This window comes from Lonchura striata, chromosome 2, assembly GCF_050655825.1.
Source record: "Lonchura striata isolate lonStrDom1 chromosome 2, ASM5065582v1, whole genome shotgun sequence".
NCBI lineage: Eukaryota > Metazoa > Chordata > Aves > Passeriformes > Estrildidae > Lonchura > Lonchura striata.
This window is the reverse complement of record NC_140704.1, coordinates 110,696,997-110,713,252: the sequence shown is the minus strand read 5'-3', so window position 1 is coordinate 110,713,252 and position 16,256 is coordinate 110,696,997. Positions and strand designations below refer to the sequence as shown.

Genomic DNA, 16,256 nt, shown 5'->3' with positions numbered 1-16,256 from the left:
GACAGTCATATGTCAATCACATATGAGGGAAAATGCTTCACCAGTGCCTTCCAGCAAGCTGCTTAAATTGTCCATGCATTGGTTCTCATATCTGTTGATGGCATTGTAATACCCAATAATTTTGTGCATCAACATTGATGCCTATGCTACATCAAGATGTTTGGTGGTCTACAAGTGCCTCACACTAAAGCATTTTGGCTTTCTGTCACTGAAATAGACCAAGCAGGACATGTTCATTGGAGCAGCTCTGTCAGCAGTGTACATACAAACCATACCTACAAAGATGGTGAGCTCCTTCCCTTGTATTTACACCTACTTAACTACTGATGCCTTTGTCCCAAATTATTTCTCTTCCTTATGTTTTGAGAGTTTAAATATGTCTTCTGGAGCACAGTGCTCTGTTCTTTACAAAACTCTTCTCTGAGGCTTGCATACATAGAGGTGGCAACTGGCTTTTAAAAGAAACAGTATGATCTGCAGCATATATCAAAAGTCAGAAAAAAACCTAGAAACCATATTGAGAGACAGATGCTACCTCAGATAGCAAAGTTTTTATTTCTGGATACTAGCTTTTCATCTGTGAAATGTGTTTTGGTCTGATAACTTTTGCTGCTCACTCAAGAAAATAACTAGCTGTACCATTTAATTTAGAGAATTTAATCAGCAAGAAAAGTAATTGTGTCCATTTGTATAAACCTGAAGAGTTCATCTTCTTTTAAGGGTGTACTTAGGCAGTATATTTATTTAGATACTCGCAGGTTCCAGCATTATCTGGAGACAACAGCTAAATAAAGCCATATGCTAAAATAATCTTCATTCTAGTCTTTGCCTTAAGTTGTTGTTCTATAGTCATGAACATTAATTTAAGTGAATGGGATGCCAGTTGCTATGAATGGAAGATTTTTCACATTTTGATGTGTAAAACTGTAAAGCAGACATAAAAAGTATACTCTTGTCATTTGCTGAGATTATTTTTTGTAGCCAACAAATTTTTCTCAGTCTCCTAAATTTAAAGAGAATTTAAGAGACTGGGAGCTGTTGCTTGACCAACTAGAGCTGACAGTTCTGTAATGAAATTAGCAACACAGGAATGTATGTGTTGCCTCCTAGTACTTAATGAAATAAGCAGCATGCAGCTGAGTTCCTATTCACTACAATAAGAAGTGATTTCTCTTTTTGCTTACCATTAGGTTTTCCATTCTTACCCTTATTTCTGGAAACTCAGGCCATTTTTTTGGTATACATATTCTTTACAAATTAATTTATAATATGCTCCTGTTTTGGCACTTGTTAATCAAGGTATGTGAGTTGGAAAATTGACAATTATAGATTCCTTGAAGCAGTAACTACCAGAATCAGTTCCCACTACAGGAAGTGGCAGCTCTGCAAGCAAAACACTGCATTGCAGATAAAGGGAGACATCAAAGTCAAGATTCTGAGTGTGTGTAATGGTAACCACAGAAGTAACTTACAAATCCTAACTTGCAACAAGATTTTTATTAAAGTAACAGCTTAATATAAAATTTAATAACCCTCTTTTTTAAAGTATATTTGGATTCTGAAAGCACTCCTGCCTTTCTGAAAGCACAGTGCCTTTTAAAACCATACATTGGGTGACTTACCCTGTACTGACTCACAATTAATTGTTTGACAAAAACGTTTTGTAAGGCTGAGAGCTACATACAAGGCAAGTACCTTAAACTGAGTTGAATTATTTTAGCCATTGTTATGGCTAAAATGAGTTATGCATGGCAATAACCAGTAATGCATGAGTTATGCATGGCAATAACCAGGATAATACAGTGTGAAAAGCTGTATTTTTACTGCAAGCCATTTCTTCAGAGCTCATCTACCAGGCACAGCACAAGAAAACAGTCTTCCGTTTTTTTCAGTAGTTCATTAGCATTTTTACTCAAATGCTATTTTCTACTGCAATTCATCCAGCAAACATTCCTCTGTTTTCCTTTCCATTCCTTTCATTTTGATAGCTCTTGCACTTACCTATTTTTAGAGGGGCTGTACATATACAAGCATGCATAAATAGGCCTTCTATCTCACATCTCTTTATGTGCCTTTCATTTGGGTTCAACCTACGTTTTCTTCTTAGATTTTCAAGCTTCCAATCATACAAAGCACAGAAAAAAGTAGTTCATCATATGGAGATGCCAGAAGCTAACCGTGTCTGGGTGACTCAGTATTGAAAAGGATGAGTGACAAAAGCATTTATATTGTCAAATTTTCCCTGTAATTTGAAGCAGGAGGCAATTTCCTGTGGCTAGTTCTTTTCTTCTCTGTGGCCTGCTGACAATACCACACAATGATATTTTTATAGTTGGGTCATAAGGTGAGCTGAGTATTCCTGAGGACTAAAGTACTATCAAGTGCTGCATTCATCTTCAGGGAGTAAGTCCAATGGGTTTCTTGCTTGGAGCCCAGAGCTAGGTTGGCTGCTGCCATGTGCTCTTACAGCATATGTTTGAGATGGTGTCTGGGTGTGTTTTTGTTTGGAGATAACTACTAACTCTCCTCCACTAATTACAGAAAGATAGCCTAGAGCAGACAACCAATTTTTGTCCACCTGAAGTTGTGAGATGAGTAAACACACTGCTCCACAAATGCTTTGGGTCTTACTCAAGTGAAGTGGGTGCTACCAGTGCTATTGGCTGATTTTGTATGCACCCAGGTCTGTCTAGACATTCCATTTGCTTAAAATCAAATAGGTCCACATATTTTGTAATATCTGGACATGTATTACAAAATACATGTATTACATGTATTTGGGACAGAAATACCCACGTATTTCTGTGGCTTCCCAAATGAAAAATAATGAGTTCACCTATCCTAATAGTAAACGCCTTAACAATTCTGTCAAGTTTTGGTGGTGGAACGTGCTCCTGTAAGCACAGCTATGCATGAAGTGCAGATGCATGTGACAGTGTTACAGTGCTTTTTGGTGCCAACCAGGGTTGTTTTATTCATTGCTGTTACAGGGCATTCACAAAAAACCTCATTGATGTTGCCCACTGAAACACAGGAGATTCATTTTATCTATATAGAAGCAAACTTTTGTTTTCCAGCAGATCTCTATGCCTTAATAAGTTTCTGACACTGCAGTTTTGTTTTCAAATGACTACTTGATGCAAACACTTTCTGCAATTTGTGTGAATTTGTTATAGCTGGGAATGCCTACATTTTACTAACACACAGAAGTAAATCCAATGGAAACATCACATATTATACCCAAGAAAGTGATTTCAAACATGTACAGGAATTCCCCAGCAGACAGCATTACGTAGACTCTTACCTCAACAACATGATCAGACAGCTGGGTCATACAATGAACAAATGCAAAGAGTCACATGGAATAATCATTGTTGTCCAGACTGTGAAGCCATTCCACTGAATCTAACCCCTGCTTGAGGCACTGGGGTCTCTTTGATTACACTCCAGCCCTTTCTTCTCCAGCTGAATTCCACCCTATTACTACACTCCATTTTAACACACAGATAAATTAAAAATATTATGCCAGAGCCTGAAATTTAGGAATTTGCAATGCCGTCTTTGGCTTTCAGCAAACAAAGAAAATTTCTCTGCTTTGTAAATTACTCTAAACTGTGTCTCTTAGTTGCAGCGCTGAGCAGCTTCTATTTTACCTGTCTAGAAAATTTGACTCTATCACAGGAGAAATGAGGGCACCTGTTTGAGGCAACAAAATGCTATCTATAGTTTTATTACCAGGGGACTCTACAACTTAAGACATGCACAGGATAAATGTATTTACTAGGTAGGACAAGATGTTATAAAATGCCCTTCATGGCCTTGGGGTGGAGGCTATAGGGCAAATGTAAACTTCTTCCTAGTTGCAGAAAGCAGGGAAGGCAGTATTTGCTGTGGGCAATTGCAGAGAGGCAAGAGACAGCCACACAAAACATCAGCAGTCAGAAGTGACTCTCTAGAGCTCAGTTTCCTCAGATCTAAGAGTAGGAACTAGGAATGAAATCTGCTTATAGTCTCAGCAATGCTGGGATGTAAGCACGGATGTTTTGATTTGGGTCACCACATCATGCCTTATGCAGAAAGCCGTTTCTACTGGAAATTGATAGATCAGAGGAAGTTCATCCTATTCAAAGTTATATTGAAGGGTTTAAGCTCAGCTGCACAACTGTCTTCACAAATGAAAAGGAGGCCAGCACTCAGTGCCTCTCAGAGATGCACACGTGAGAGAGCCCTCTGAAGGGAACAGAAGAATAGGCAGGAAGGGGTGTGCAAAGCTATCTTAAGACTAATTGCTGTTTGCAGCTGCAGATAGACACGTGCTTAATTATCTGCTATATGCATGCAAATTTGGTTGCTGTCATTAGAGTCCAGATGTTCCCTTCCATTATACTGAGTACGGCAAACAAAAGAAAAAGGGTCAGAGAGCAAAATAAAAAAGGGTCAGGAGTGGCAGCTCCGTGATGTTTTCCTCCTATCATATACTTGGCCTGGCTGACCATTTTTCTGAACTCCCCATCACAGAGATTTGTATTTTTGCTCACAGACTGAGCATCTGGTCAGGAAAGAGGGGAAGCCTGAGAAAAACCTTTCCCCTCAGCACTGGGGAAAGGGTGCAGGCAGCCACTCAGCCCACAGCCCTCCCTTGGGCTGAGAAGATGTTGGAACACCCTGGATGCCACACAGGAGCAGCCCAGGAGGGCAGTACTGGGCCTGGTGGTTCAAGGGTTCAGGGCCTGTATTCCTTGTTGTAACCACATAAATTGTCCACACTAAACCACAATAAAATTGTCCAGTCAAATTAACAAGTTTCTAACAGCTTCTCTGCTTTAGACACATCCTTTGACAGTGTAAGTACTCTCTGAGAAGTACCAAGGCTTGCTTTTTCCTGTATTACTTTTCTTCTTCAACTGTAAGATCTTTCTGTCCATCATCTAGGCTTGTATCTCGTTTTTAAGCATTTTTTTAACACTCATAAAAAAAAAAAAACAACTTGTATTTTTTCACAGAAAGTGAATTGTAACATTCCTAGTTTTAACTGTTTTATAAGATCTTTGCATTGTGTCCCCAACATCTCAAACACACAAAACTACACAAACACAACACACATAGATCCTCTTCTCCTATCTGTCCAAATCAAGGAACAACAGAGTAGTGTCGATTTATCCCAATCAGGCACCTGGCCTTTATCCTGTCTGATGGCATGCAGTGTCTCTTTGAAAGATTTAACCTTTTCATTCCATTTTAATTCAATAACAGTAATGACCAGGAGTGGTTTTGTGGTGTCTGTTTCGAATTAAATTTGTGTTGAGCATATATGACATGTTGATTTGTTTCATCTTTTCTGATAAATGCAATATACATAGATTCAGGGATCAAATGTCCTCTTAAGTAGCTCTGCTTTGGGAACATTAGCTTCCTTTAACATGCCAATATCAAGTTACAAGAATTTGACTAAACACAAGGATCAGTCGGAAATTTGGTACTACTCTTCTGCATGCAGGAATAATGAAATTGCGGGAAGAGTTTTCTTTTCTTTTGGTAAAGGCATAGTGCGATGACTGCAGTTACTTTTGATTTTGAGCAGCGTAGGAAACAGCTGAGTCTCAGTGGGATCTTTGGCATCCAGGTTGAGTGGCTCACAAAAGGCATTCTGAGATCTCTTCCCAGCACTGCCTTCACCACTTCACCACTCATGGTTATCTGCCTTGTGTCCTTGATTCCACTCTTCTTGCTGATGCAAATACCCTTTGAATTTGTGTAAAGTTTCCATTTATGTATATTTGCATTAGATGGATTATCTTAGGTTTTATGGAGACTGTGTCCTGCCCTTTATTACATAACAAACAGATTTAATCTGCAGTAACAATTCTCTATAAACCTTGGCAATATATTAGAATACTTTTTTTATAAACAGTAGGTAAGATTTACTGCATGTTTTAATAAGGTGTATGAACGAAAGTCCTGTGAACTGATTCAATCTTTCCACTAAGCCACTGAACTTTGGATTATACCTATGTGTTTTCCTGGAGAACTGCTCACAATGTTTTTAGCTTCTTTACTGCTTAGGTTAGTGGCCCTGGGGATATGTCATTACCTTTTATTTAAATGAGTGCAGAAAAGGGAAAGTTAGAATTTATTACTGATCTGACACCTTGTTCTCAGGTAAATTTTATTATCTGAAGCCCTCGGCCTCAGCACAGGAGTAAGTGCCTCGGCATAGTACTGGTTCTCTAGGTTTGTAGTATCAGGACAGTAATTCTGATTGGAAAGTAATCAGGATCTAGAATTAAGATTCATGGTAGGTGCTGTTACCTGATTATACAATTCCTCTATTAAGTAATATCTCATGCTGATAGATTTTGGCTTATTATACTAATAATTAACCTTGTTAATTAAAACTGTATTAGCAAGAGCTGGTTGAACACAAAATAATTTGTTTCTCTATCCTTTAAAATGTTTTTCTTTGTTATGTCTTCAGAATCAAAAGGTGATCTGAATAATTCTTTCTGGATGTAAATTCTAACAGCTCCTTTCTGTACTGCCTTAGTTTTGGCCAGGACAGAGTTAATTTTTTTGCAGTAGCTGAGGAAGCATGGCTGAAGGGGCATGGCAGGAGGTTATTCCATACCACCTCATGTCATTGCCAGGAGCAGGGTAAGGGACTCTGGCTTCTGTACGGGAGGGCTTCTGGTTAAAAAAAACATGCATTGTCTGCCATGGTTCTTTGTCTTGGGGGTCTCTGGTGAGCATCTTTGCACATGAATCACCCTCTCTTTGTATATTTTCATTATTCATATTGTTGCTATTATTGTTCATTTTCTTATCTCATTGCTGTTTCCAGTAAATTTTTCTTTTCTCAACCTGTGATCTTTACCTGCTGGACCAGGAAAGGCAGCGGAAAGGAAGAGTGGGCAAGTGTCAGTGTGGTTTGGGAGAGTCTCAGTGGGTGCACTCAACTGTGAAGCACCATTCCTAAACCATGATATATAATATTTTATAAATTACTGACACAATAATAAATGTAATTATTCATTCTTACCAGTGCATAGTCTTCCTGTGACAGAAGTCTTAAACACAGGCTCCCAGACAATGGAGAAATCTGTTGTTGCTCACAATTTAAATATAAGTGAACAGAGACAAAAGGCCATGATGCCAACTCTCTTTCTTTTTATTCTGTGTGACAATGCAGCAGTTTTCCATCTTTCTCAACGAGTCAGTGACACCTTAACAAAGAAACTGTTTCTCATGGAACATTTCACATGTGCTTCCCATTTGGAAGGAATGTAGGAAACACAGTTAACTGGCTGAGGTGTAAAACAAGGTTAGGAGTGTGTTTAAAAAACATCTTATGCTATCAGCTGCAAAGCAGGAGACACAGTACAATATGACCAATAGGTCACAATCTGGTTTTATTGCTACAGAGGATCCCCTAAACTGACAGAACATAAGAACTCATTGGTTATTTTACTTGCAATTCTTTATACTCAGAGGGTGCTTCGTTGCAGCTCAGGCAATGACCAACCTCTTGCAATTTTAAGATGTCTGAGCCAACTGCACAAAGGATGTTTATGTTTCTGCTTTGCAGCCTTAATGTCTCCAGTGAAGCTATAATACTGTATTATAGCACCATCCCCTTTAACATCCCTTTTGCCAGGGATGTCCATTTAATGTATTTTTAGAAAATGCAGACAGATTTACAGCAGGTTGTGTCCTAAATTTCCTTACATCATTAGAGAAAGATGCAGGAGGTTTTTGGTTTTCTTAAATGAGGAAACCACAAAGAGAATGGTAAGAGGCAAAAAGCATGGTAAGAGTCCATTACAAAACCATAACACATTTATAGTGTTTTCACTATGACTGCATTTTCAAGGCTATGTTATGAAGGGCAGAAAGGAAGAAGAAGGGAGAAAATACCCCAAATAATAATAAAAAATACCATATATAAAAAATTACCATGCAGGACTTACGAAGAGGCAAAGAGGTTGGAAAGCTAAAATGAATTGGCTCACAGGTGACTCAAACAAGTGGTTACAAAACCACAGAAAGTTAGCTTGCCCAATTCATGTTGCTGGTGACAGCATAAAAGGTCAATGGCTCTGTGTTTTAAATGAAAGCTCCACAGAAACAAATGCACAAAACCTTAGCTCAGGTACAGACAGAATGTTAAAAGTTTTAATTGAAAGCTTTTGTTATTATAAACTTATGTTACAGTCATTTATAAGAAGTGAAAAGGCAATGTCTTCCTTTCTTATATATTAGCATGTATATACACTTTTTTTTTCCTGCAATGAATGTGTATTTCCTTCTACAGTGCCCTGTGATCTATTTCATTTTATTTGCTCTCAGTTCTCAATGTTATGCTTTCTGTCTTTCAGCTGCCAATAATCTGGCTGTGGTTTATAGTTATAATAAATGGAAACTCACAGACCTTGGTGTCATCCACCTCAGATAACATGATCCTATTAAATCTAATCCAAATTAACTGGATGAGAACCCTTTGCCCTTGATACTCAAATGGACAAGAGAGAGATTTGATGCTAACAATACCAAATGTGGTTTAGTGTAGAGTGGAAATCCGCTCTCATTCTGTAATTGATTTGGGATTCAGAAGAACTCTAACATGCTGTTAAAGAGTGTGCATTTTTTAGCCATCCACTCTCAGAACATGGTATTTGATTAGTAAAATGACTGTAGAATGAAATGTTACAGGGAAAGCCTCTCATGTGTGAGTATTTTATTCTAACATGGGAATTGCTAGTTTTGGGGGCACACCTGAAATGCTATGGCCAAAAGAAGCAAATAATTAATGCAAGCTATTGTCAAATGCCAACACTGATGATGAAATTCTTGGACTACTACTTCTAACAATTAAAAAAAGCTGTAACACAGTGTCCATTTGAATTTCTTCAATAATAAAAATTCTTCATCAATTGAAACAGGACAAATTCTTTCCTCATGTAAAGATCATCAACTGGACTTGATGATACTTGATGGTTCCTTCCACCTCAAAATATTCTGTGAAAAACATTTTTACTAAGGGTTCCTCAGTCTGATATAGATTTACCTATATGAAAGTACAGAACCTGAAACTCTACTTGGCTTTTAGTCATTGTACCAACAATGTATGACAGTTTGACTCTGTGGAAGCAATACAAAAAACTGTGGGGGAAAAAACCCAAGCAACTACAAAGTACCTTAATACCAGAGACTTTTCTATTTTTTTTTTGTTGTGCAAAAGTAGTATCATATTATAATTAATACTTACTGATCAATATATCTTAGAGTTACTCAAGTCTTTATACATTTTTCATTTCTTTTTGTCAGCATTAAAATTACTTCTGATAAAATCAAATCAAATGGAAGGAAATTGAAATCCAGGACTGGCTCCAGGTTGTGATGCAAAAATCTTTGCCATGGTTTTTGTCTTTGTTTTACTGAGGGTGGTAAGAGAAGAATGAAAAGGCTTTTTTTTTGTGGTTTGGGAAAATCTGCCTCACAGAGTTCTCTGATGAGCACGAGAGAGGGAAGGTTACTAGAGAATTGCATGATAAAATTTAATTGCTCTTCCTTTCTCCTTCTGGAAACTATTAGTGTCAATTCAGGCCAGTAAATAAATTGCGTATTTTCACAGTTTTGGTCAACTGAGTATTTGAGCAGTATTTGAGTTTTTATAAACAGAAAGGATTCAGTTGTTGCTATCACAGGAAATTATTTCTGAACCCATCACCTCCACCGTGATGGCTGTTGCTGTCCCATGTGGCAGATTGCTGTACAGGAGAATATATATAATATAAGGAGAGTGCTTTGCTATTACATGTAAATCCTTTGCTCCCTCTGAGCCCTGAGTCCCAGCATGCATCCCATTCCCACAACACTGGCTTTACACTTCAGAAACTTCTGCATGGTCACAGATTTGCCTGTGAAAGAGGTGCCATAAAAGGGAAAGCAACACAAGATTTGGTGTGAACAGCTTTCTGACACTTTTGCCACCCTGCAAAGGGAATAATGACCAAAATCATAAGGGCTATTGATCTGTCATCTGCTTCTGTTAGTCCAGCTTGCACCTCATTTCAAACACACTGAGGACACACTGCTGTACATTGAGAAGAAGGCAGGGGAAAGTAGGAACATTAGGAGTGAAGGAGAATTTGTCTGCATGCCTCTCTACATTGAGGACCAGCCTTAGAATTTATTTTCATTTTTTTTTATTTTTTCACTTTGCAAAAGAGAGTTGGCATCAGGCATTGGGGATAAAAAAAATTATCAAAATGCTGATTCTGAATGGCAGTGGAAAAAGAAGCCATGTCAAGTCTACACAGTCCAGCTCTCTTCTCAGAAGAATAAAGCAAAGTGGGTTCCCTGCCCTCCACTGTGGGTCACAATCAGGTACAAAACAAAGATTTGAATGTTGAAGAAAACAGTTTTTACTGTGTTAGTCCTGTAATTTGTACTTCATAATTGTAGCAGATGCAGCTGCTATTCTTGATAAAACTTTTCTTCATTTCATTAGGAAAAAATGCTGCCTATGGAAGAGACTCGGTCTCTAAAGACTGCAAAAAAATGGCCCTCTTTTTGAGATTTTTAGATAATCAAATCGTGATGAGCAGAGATGCAGAGATGATGGCTACCTGCTTATTCAGGCAAATCAGCATCTTAAACCTACAGAAATATTTGCACAAAGCAAGCAGGATTTAGCAGCTTCTAAAAAGTACATTGAAAACCCACCTGGTTAAAACAACCAAACAAGAAAATGAAAGGTTTTAGGAACATACTGCATTTATTTGGTCCCACAATTCCTAACTTTGTAACAAACCCCCAGAGTTTCACTCCTTAAAGTGCTTCAAACTCCATTTATATTATTATTACTTTTAACATCAATGTACATTGCTGTATAAGCAACAATCCAAAGATATTTATATTTTTATAAAATTCTTTATATTAATGAATCAAATTTGCTCTCAAGATAGCCAACATTAAGAAAAATTTCCAAAATTAAGACAGTGGAGTTGCTCAAGTCTCTGCTGTTTTGGATGAGAGCAGAATTTGGCCCAGTAGGGCATATGCAATTTTCTGCATATATCTCAAAAGGCACAACGGATTACCTTGGAAATCAATGACATTTAAAAGGGAGTTTGTCAAAGCAAATACATTTCATTTGCTTTGGCACAGTCCACATCCAGAGGATGCATTTGCTCACCGGCTGTTCAGAAGAAGCAGCCTGATGCTGGTCAGCAAAGGGGAATCCACACAGCTCTTCAGCAGACACAGCCCAATCTGTGCACGACAACTGTAACAGCAGAGTTACTTCTCTGGGCACCCGTGCAAATTCACTGCACCATGAACCTCTGAAATTCTCCTGCTGGAGACATGTTTGTCATTGATGGTAATATTCCGAAGACAGCCAAAAAATGGGTCTTCAACAGGAAGCCACAGGGTGTCCAAATTTGCTACAAAAAACAAGGTGGAAAGACCAAGTTAATAAGAATTATTTTAAAGAACATTAATTATGGTAAAGGGAAATTGTATAGGAGAATATGAATGGATGGGACCTTTGTTTTGGAAAGGAAGAGACATGAAAAAATAAGAAGCAATAATATTACCTGGAATTTTGCCAAAGTAGAGTGGCTGATACACACGTCTAGCAGGAGAGGGTTGAAGTACAGTGGTATAATTACTCTGTGTGCCCACCTCTAGCTGCACTGTGTTCTCCTTCTGAGAGACTGCAAAGAAGCAGGTAAATGAGAACTCTTTCTCAACCCTATTAAAGAATCAGGTAGATATGGCACTATTTTTCAATAGCATCTTTCTTGAAATTTAAGGCACAGAAAAAAACAGATTTAATTTTAATTCAGAATCAGGCTGACAATCCCAGGTCGTCTGGAGCCTAACAGAGCCTACAAAAAAAACTTATATAAAACCTTTAATTAACACAAGACACATTGTTTTAAAGAGTATTCTCAGACTAAACAGAAGCTAAATGGTTAATAGAAATTTGGAGCTGTAGTGCTCTGTGCCCACCATCCCTTCAAAGCTTCAGAAGAAATGGCATGTACAATGTACCTGCAACGGTATGCCACCGTCCATCAGACAGAGGTTTCTTAGGTGTGACTGATGCCTGGAATTCTCCAGCATCACTATTTCCAGCAGCAATCACCTGTAAATAAGTTACTTGTTAAGCTACTGTGACAAAGAACAGGAGCAGCAGGGGAAGGTCAGAATTCCCCCTGCTGGATGAGGGCAATACAGCTGGAATGGACACAGTCTGTACCCACCTTCCCTCCCTTCATGTAAACAGTCAAGTAGTTGTCTTGCTTGCTTCCAGCATGGAGGAGTACACCAGTAGAACTCCTTGGTCGAATGGTAAATACAATCTTGAAATCCACACTCATCAGCAAATTACCTGTGGACAATTAAACAATGGGGAGAGGGATGATCATAGGTAGAAATAATTGGAAAACCACGTGAAAACAAGTAACCCATGTACCTACATGCTTCAGACAATTCCATGTACCATAATCTCTATGCTTACCAATGGTGATATATCCTCCTTCATTAAAGAAGTAAATTCCTGTGTCCATAGGAACATCCAGACATGGAAGTATGCCATTTTTTTGTTGAGGTGCATTCATGGCTTTTCCATTCATCTTAAAATTCCTCAGGCAACCCTTGAAACTCTTCATTGGCATATTCTGAAAGCATATTTCAAAACATGAATACTGAAGCATTATAGCTTTTTGTTTTTTCAGCAGTAATACTAAACATTGGTTCCTTTGGACTGTTGGACTATAGAATGCCAACAGGCACTAAAGGCACTTAACACCCATCTTTGATGCAGTGAAAAGGTAATCCAAAATTCTAAAAAAGTGCTTGAAACCCAGTAAGAGTGGATTTTGAATTAACATGACTCCTGCTTGTAAAACAGATATTTCCCAATGATGTGTCAAAAAGATAATGCAAGAGGAATTGTGAAATTCCTGAAGCAACCCTTCCCTTCCTAAGTCTGTTTATTTAAATCTGATTTTATAAAATACCCTGGATCATTAACTGTTCCCTTTTTAAAATAGAAACTGTACATATTTCAGATTCAAATCCATCCATCAGTTCTACATCCATAACTCCTTGATGAGAATAATTCTTTTGCTTTTCTACTGATTATTACTTAGTCCACTGAGGTAAATGTTCTGCCAAAAGATGGTATTTCTGGAATTAAAAATGTGACTTTGGTCTTCTCCATTTTTAAGGAATAAAAATTAAAAGAATACATGGTTGTCATCAGTGTCTCAACAACATATTGAAAATACAAGTACAGGTGAAGGCTGTGTGAACAGGTGAGGAAAAAGATCTGTAATTAACCACTGCAAACACCAGTCACAGATGGTGCTCACGTGGCCCTTGAAAATCCTCCCTAAAAATTTTCAGCACTGAAATCCTGTGTATTAAAGACTTTCCCATATAATTATTGCAGCATGAGGAGTGTGTGTGGGTGGATTTGTCAATTATTTACCTGTCTCTTTAGTGGTGGCAGCCCTCCCACATACACTGGTGGCCTAATGTTGATGGCAGAATTTGTTACCAATTTTCTGTGCTGGGACCTTAGACCATCAACAACAAGGCGGGCGTTCTTCCCATCTGTGCTGAAGACCACCTTTCCAGGAGGCAAATGTAACAGAATAAAAAACCCAAAAGCCAACAAAAGCCACTGCAGATTTTTTTTTTTTTTGTCTTTAAATTAAACATCATGTTGTTAAAACATTTAAACTGAAAATAACATCCTGGAGTGATCAGTCTCAATAAGATCTCTCAGAGACCTGTCAACCACATGAACTTTCAGGCATAGGAATTAATTTCCAATGACCAAAACTGAGCTCCTATTCAGCAGGCTGTGCCTGCTGAATGCTAGTTATCACTGTGGTTCCAGTGATAAATGATACTTACAGTGTGCCATTGCCCATCATTGTATTTAATATTGGTTTTGACTTTGATTTGTTTTTCTCCAGAGCCAAGTGAAAAGACAAATCGTCCTTTTGAAATGTGGAGAGCCATATAAGAGTCCTCAGAGCTTTCCTCCATGAAAACTATTAATCCTCTTGATGATCGAGTCCGTACATCTACAGAGAAATGTAACCTGTAGTGGAAAGTAAGCATATTCCAGTATAGGTGTATTTTGTTAATTGTATCTTTCCTGTTCTCCAGTGAAACTCCATTTGTGAAATGCAGAATAGCATTTGGGTGGAATCATGGCATTATACACTGTTTCTGAATGTGAATGAAACGTAACACATTCAGGCTTAGGAACTGGCATGAACATGCATTGTAATTGTCCACCATGTCCCATTCAATCTACTCAGTTTAGGTAAATGTCTGCACAGGAAAAAAAAAAAGCCTGAACTTTTAGAAACACTTTCTGTTATGGCCCAAGACATAAACAAGAAGAAAATCCTTACACTTAGCGCCCTAAGAGTCAAGCAGCTTTGACAATTCAAGTACTAGGAGGAGAACAGAGAACATTTTTATTACCTGTCTGTGGATAACAATGGAGAAAACATGTAGGATATGAAACTGTTTGGGATGCTTCCAAGGAGATATGCTTCACTGCTGCCATATAATGGAGCTGGTATAGTGTGGTTTTGCATGTTAGCAGCTTTCAAATAATCAAGGTATTTTTCATTCTGTGCACATAAGACAGAATTGAAACATTTATCATATGTGCACATAAATAGAAACATTTAAATGAATACATTTAAGACCTCCCAACCAAGGCAGTAAACAGTCTTCCCTAAACTCCAACACAGTGAGCATTTGCTTCAGATGTGAGATGGAAGGAAATGAAAGAACATCTGAATCTCAGTTCCGGAAATGATGGAAAACCTGGGCAACAATGTGGAGCAAAGATGACAGTAACAAGAAGCATACCTTGAGCATCTTGAGCCTGAGAGGATTTTTAAATTCCTGCAGCAGCATTGGTTCAAGGTTTTCGTATTCCTGGCAAGCTCCGAGGGACACACCAGTCTTGCCAGTATTAGCAACAAGATTTTGAACCTCGGGGAGCTGACCTGCCCTGTTGTGATTTAAAGCAATAAGTGCTGTGGCTCAGCATTCCTTTTTTTAGTGTAATCAACAACAAACACATTGTAAAAATGTGTTCTGCACAAAATATATTTCCCAGTGACACAATAGTAAAGTACCAATTTTTAGTTTTCAACAAAAAATGTACATTCAATGCTGTAAATCATATTTTCCCTGGTTCTGCTAATTTCTTTTTGGCTATAGGAAAACTCTAATTTTGTTCTCATTTTTTCTAAACAAAGTAATTTTCACTAAAAGCTATTAAAAAACAAACATATATGGCTCTTGAAAAAAGAGAAAAAAATTACAGCAGCCTTGATTAAGATTTCTGAATCAGACTATAAAGCTTTGATTGGTAATTATACATAAGTAATTTCAAACCAAGAAAATATAACATCATCAGGTTCTGCTTCACTCTCTCCTTAAATAAGATGTTCTAATGAGTTTTGTCAAGGGACAAAGCCTGTCACAACTTCACATGCACCTCTAATGTTATAAGCAAATTATCAGAAAGACTGATAAGCCCATTTATAAGACAATTTATAAGCCAGTTGATAAGTAAAAGCCAATTTACCCTGTGTATAAAGAATAATATTAAGCAATACTACAATTTTCTAAGTTGTACAAAGCATCTCTAATCAGTGAATTACAAAAAATTTTACTAAAAAAACGACAAAAAAGCTACAAAGCTCATTGCTTGTGGTTTTCTATGAGAAGAGTGGTAGATTTTTGAGTAGAACCTGAACTTATTTAATGCTGATCATTCTCCATTCACTCCATCAGACCAGCTACAGTATTTATTCTTCACTAATTTGGCACAAAACTTTCCAAATTTGTTTTCTGATGGGAAGTTTAATATATAGGTTACTTCTGAGGCCTTTTCCTGGTCTTAAAAAAATTGAGAACGAGACAAGATTAAGGGATAAGGGGTTTTTACCTAGGTATTTTAATAAGGTTCCTTATGGTGCACCACCTCACCAAGGTGGGACGCACCCCAATGAACACACATGATAAAATTACATTTGCAATTCATAGAGGTTACAAATTTGGATATCTAACAAGGATGCCCCAATGGGAGGCTTGGATGAATGGTGTGATATTCCCCCATCCAAGGAATTCCCCCCCGGATGGGCAGAATCTTAGTTTGGAGGATATGTTCTAGAGGGGGCCTTGGTTTCTCAAGACAGTGCGGG

General features: G+C 37.9%; 1 protein-coding gene across 3 annotated transcripts in view; it reads right to left on the bottom strand.

Annotated features, from left to right (window-relative positions):
* Positions 1–10,755: 10,755 nt before the first annotated feature.
* LAMA3 (laminin subunit alpha 3) overlaps positions 10,756–16,256 on the bottom strand; it is a 106,546-nt gene continuing 101,045 nt past the window's right edge. For all 3 annotated transcript variants that reach the window (XM_031503734.3, XM_085572010.1, XM_085572009.1), the window contains exons 69-77: positions 14,911–15,055; positions 14,515–14,666; positions 13,933–14,122; positions 13,502–13,642; positions 12,527–12,686; positions 12,270–12,397; positions 12,058–12,151; positions 11,598–11,717; positions 10,756–11,444 (exon numbers count right to left, since the gene is read on the bottom strand). In XM_031503734.3, coding sequence (XP_031359594.2) covers positions 11,299–11,444; positions 11,598–11,717; positions 12,058–12,151; positions 12,270–12,397; positions 12,527–12,686; positions 13,502–13,642; positions 13,933–14,122; positions 14,515–14,666; positions 14,911–15,055 — 1,276 coding nt within the window. In that variant the 3' untranslated portion in view covers positions 10,756–11,298. The remainder of the gene's footprint in view (positions 11,445–11,597; positions 11,718–12,057; positions 12,152–12,269; positions 12,398–12,526; positions 12,687–13,501; positions 13,643–13,932; positions 14,123–14,514; positions 14,667–14,910; positions 15,056–16,256) is intronic.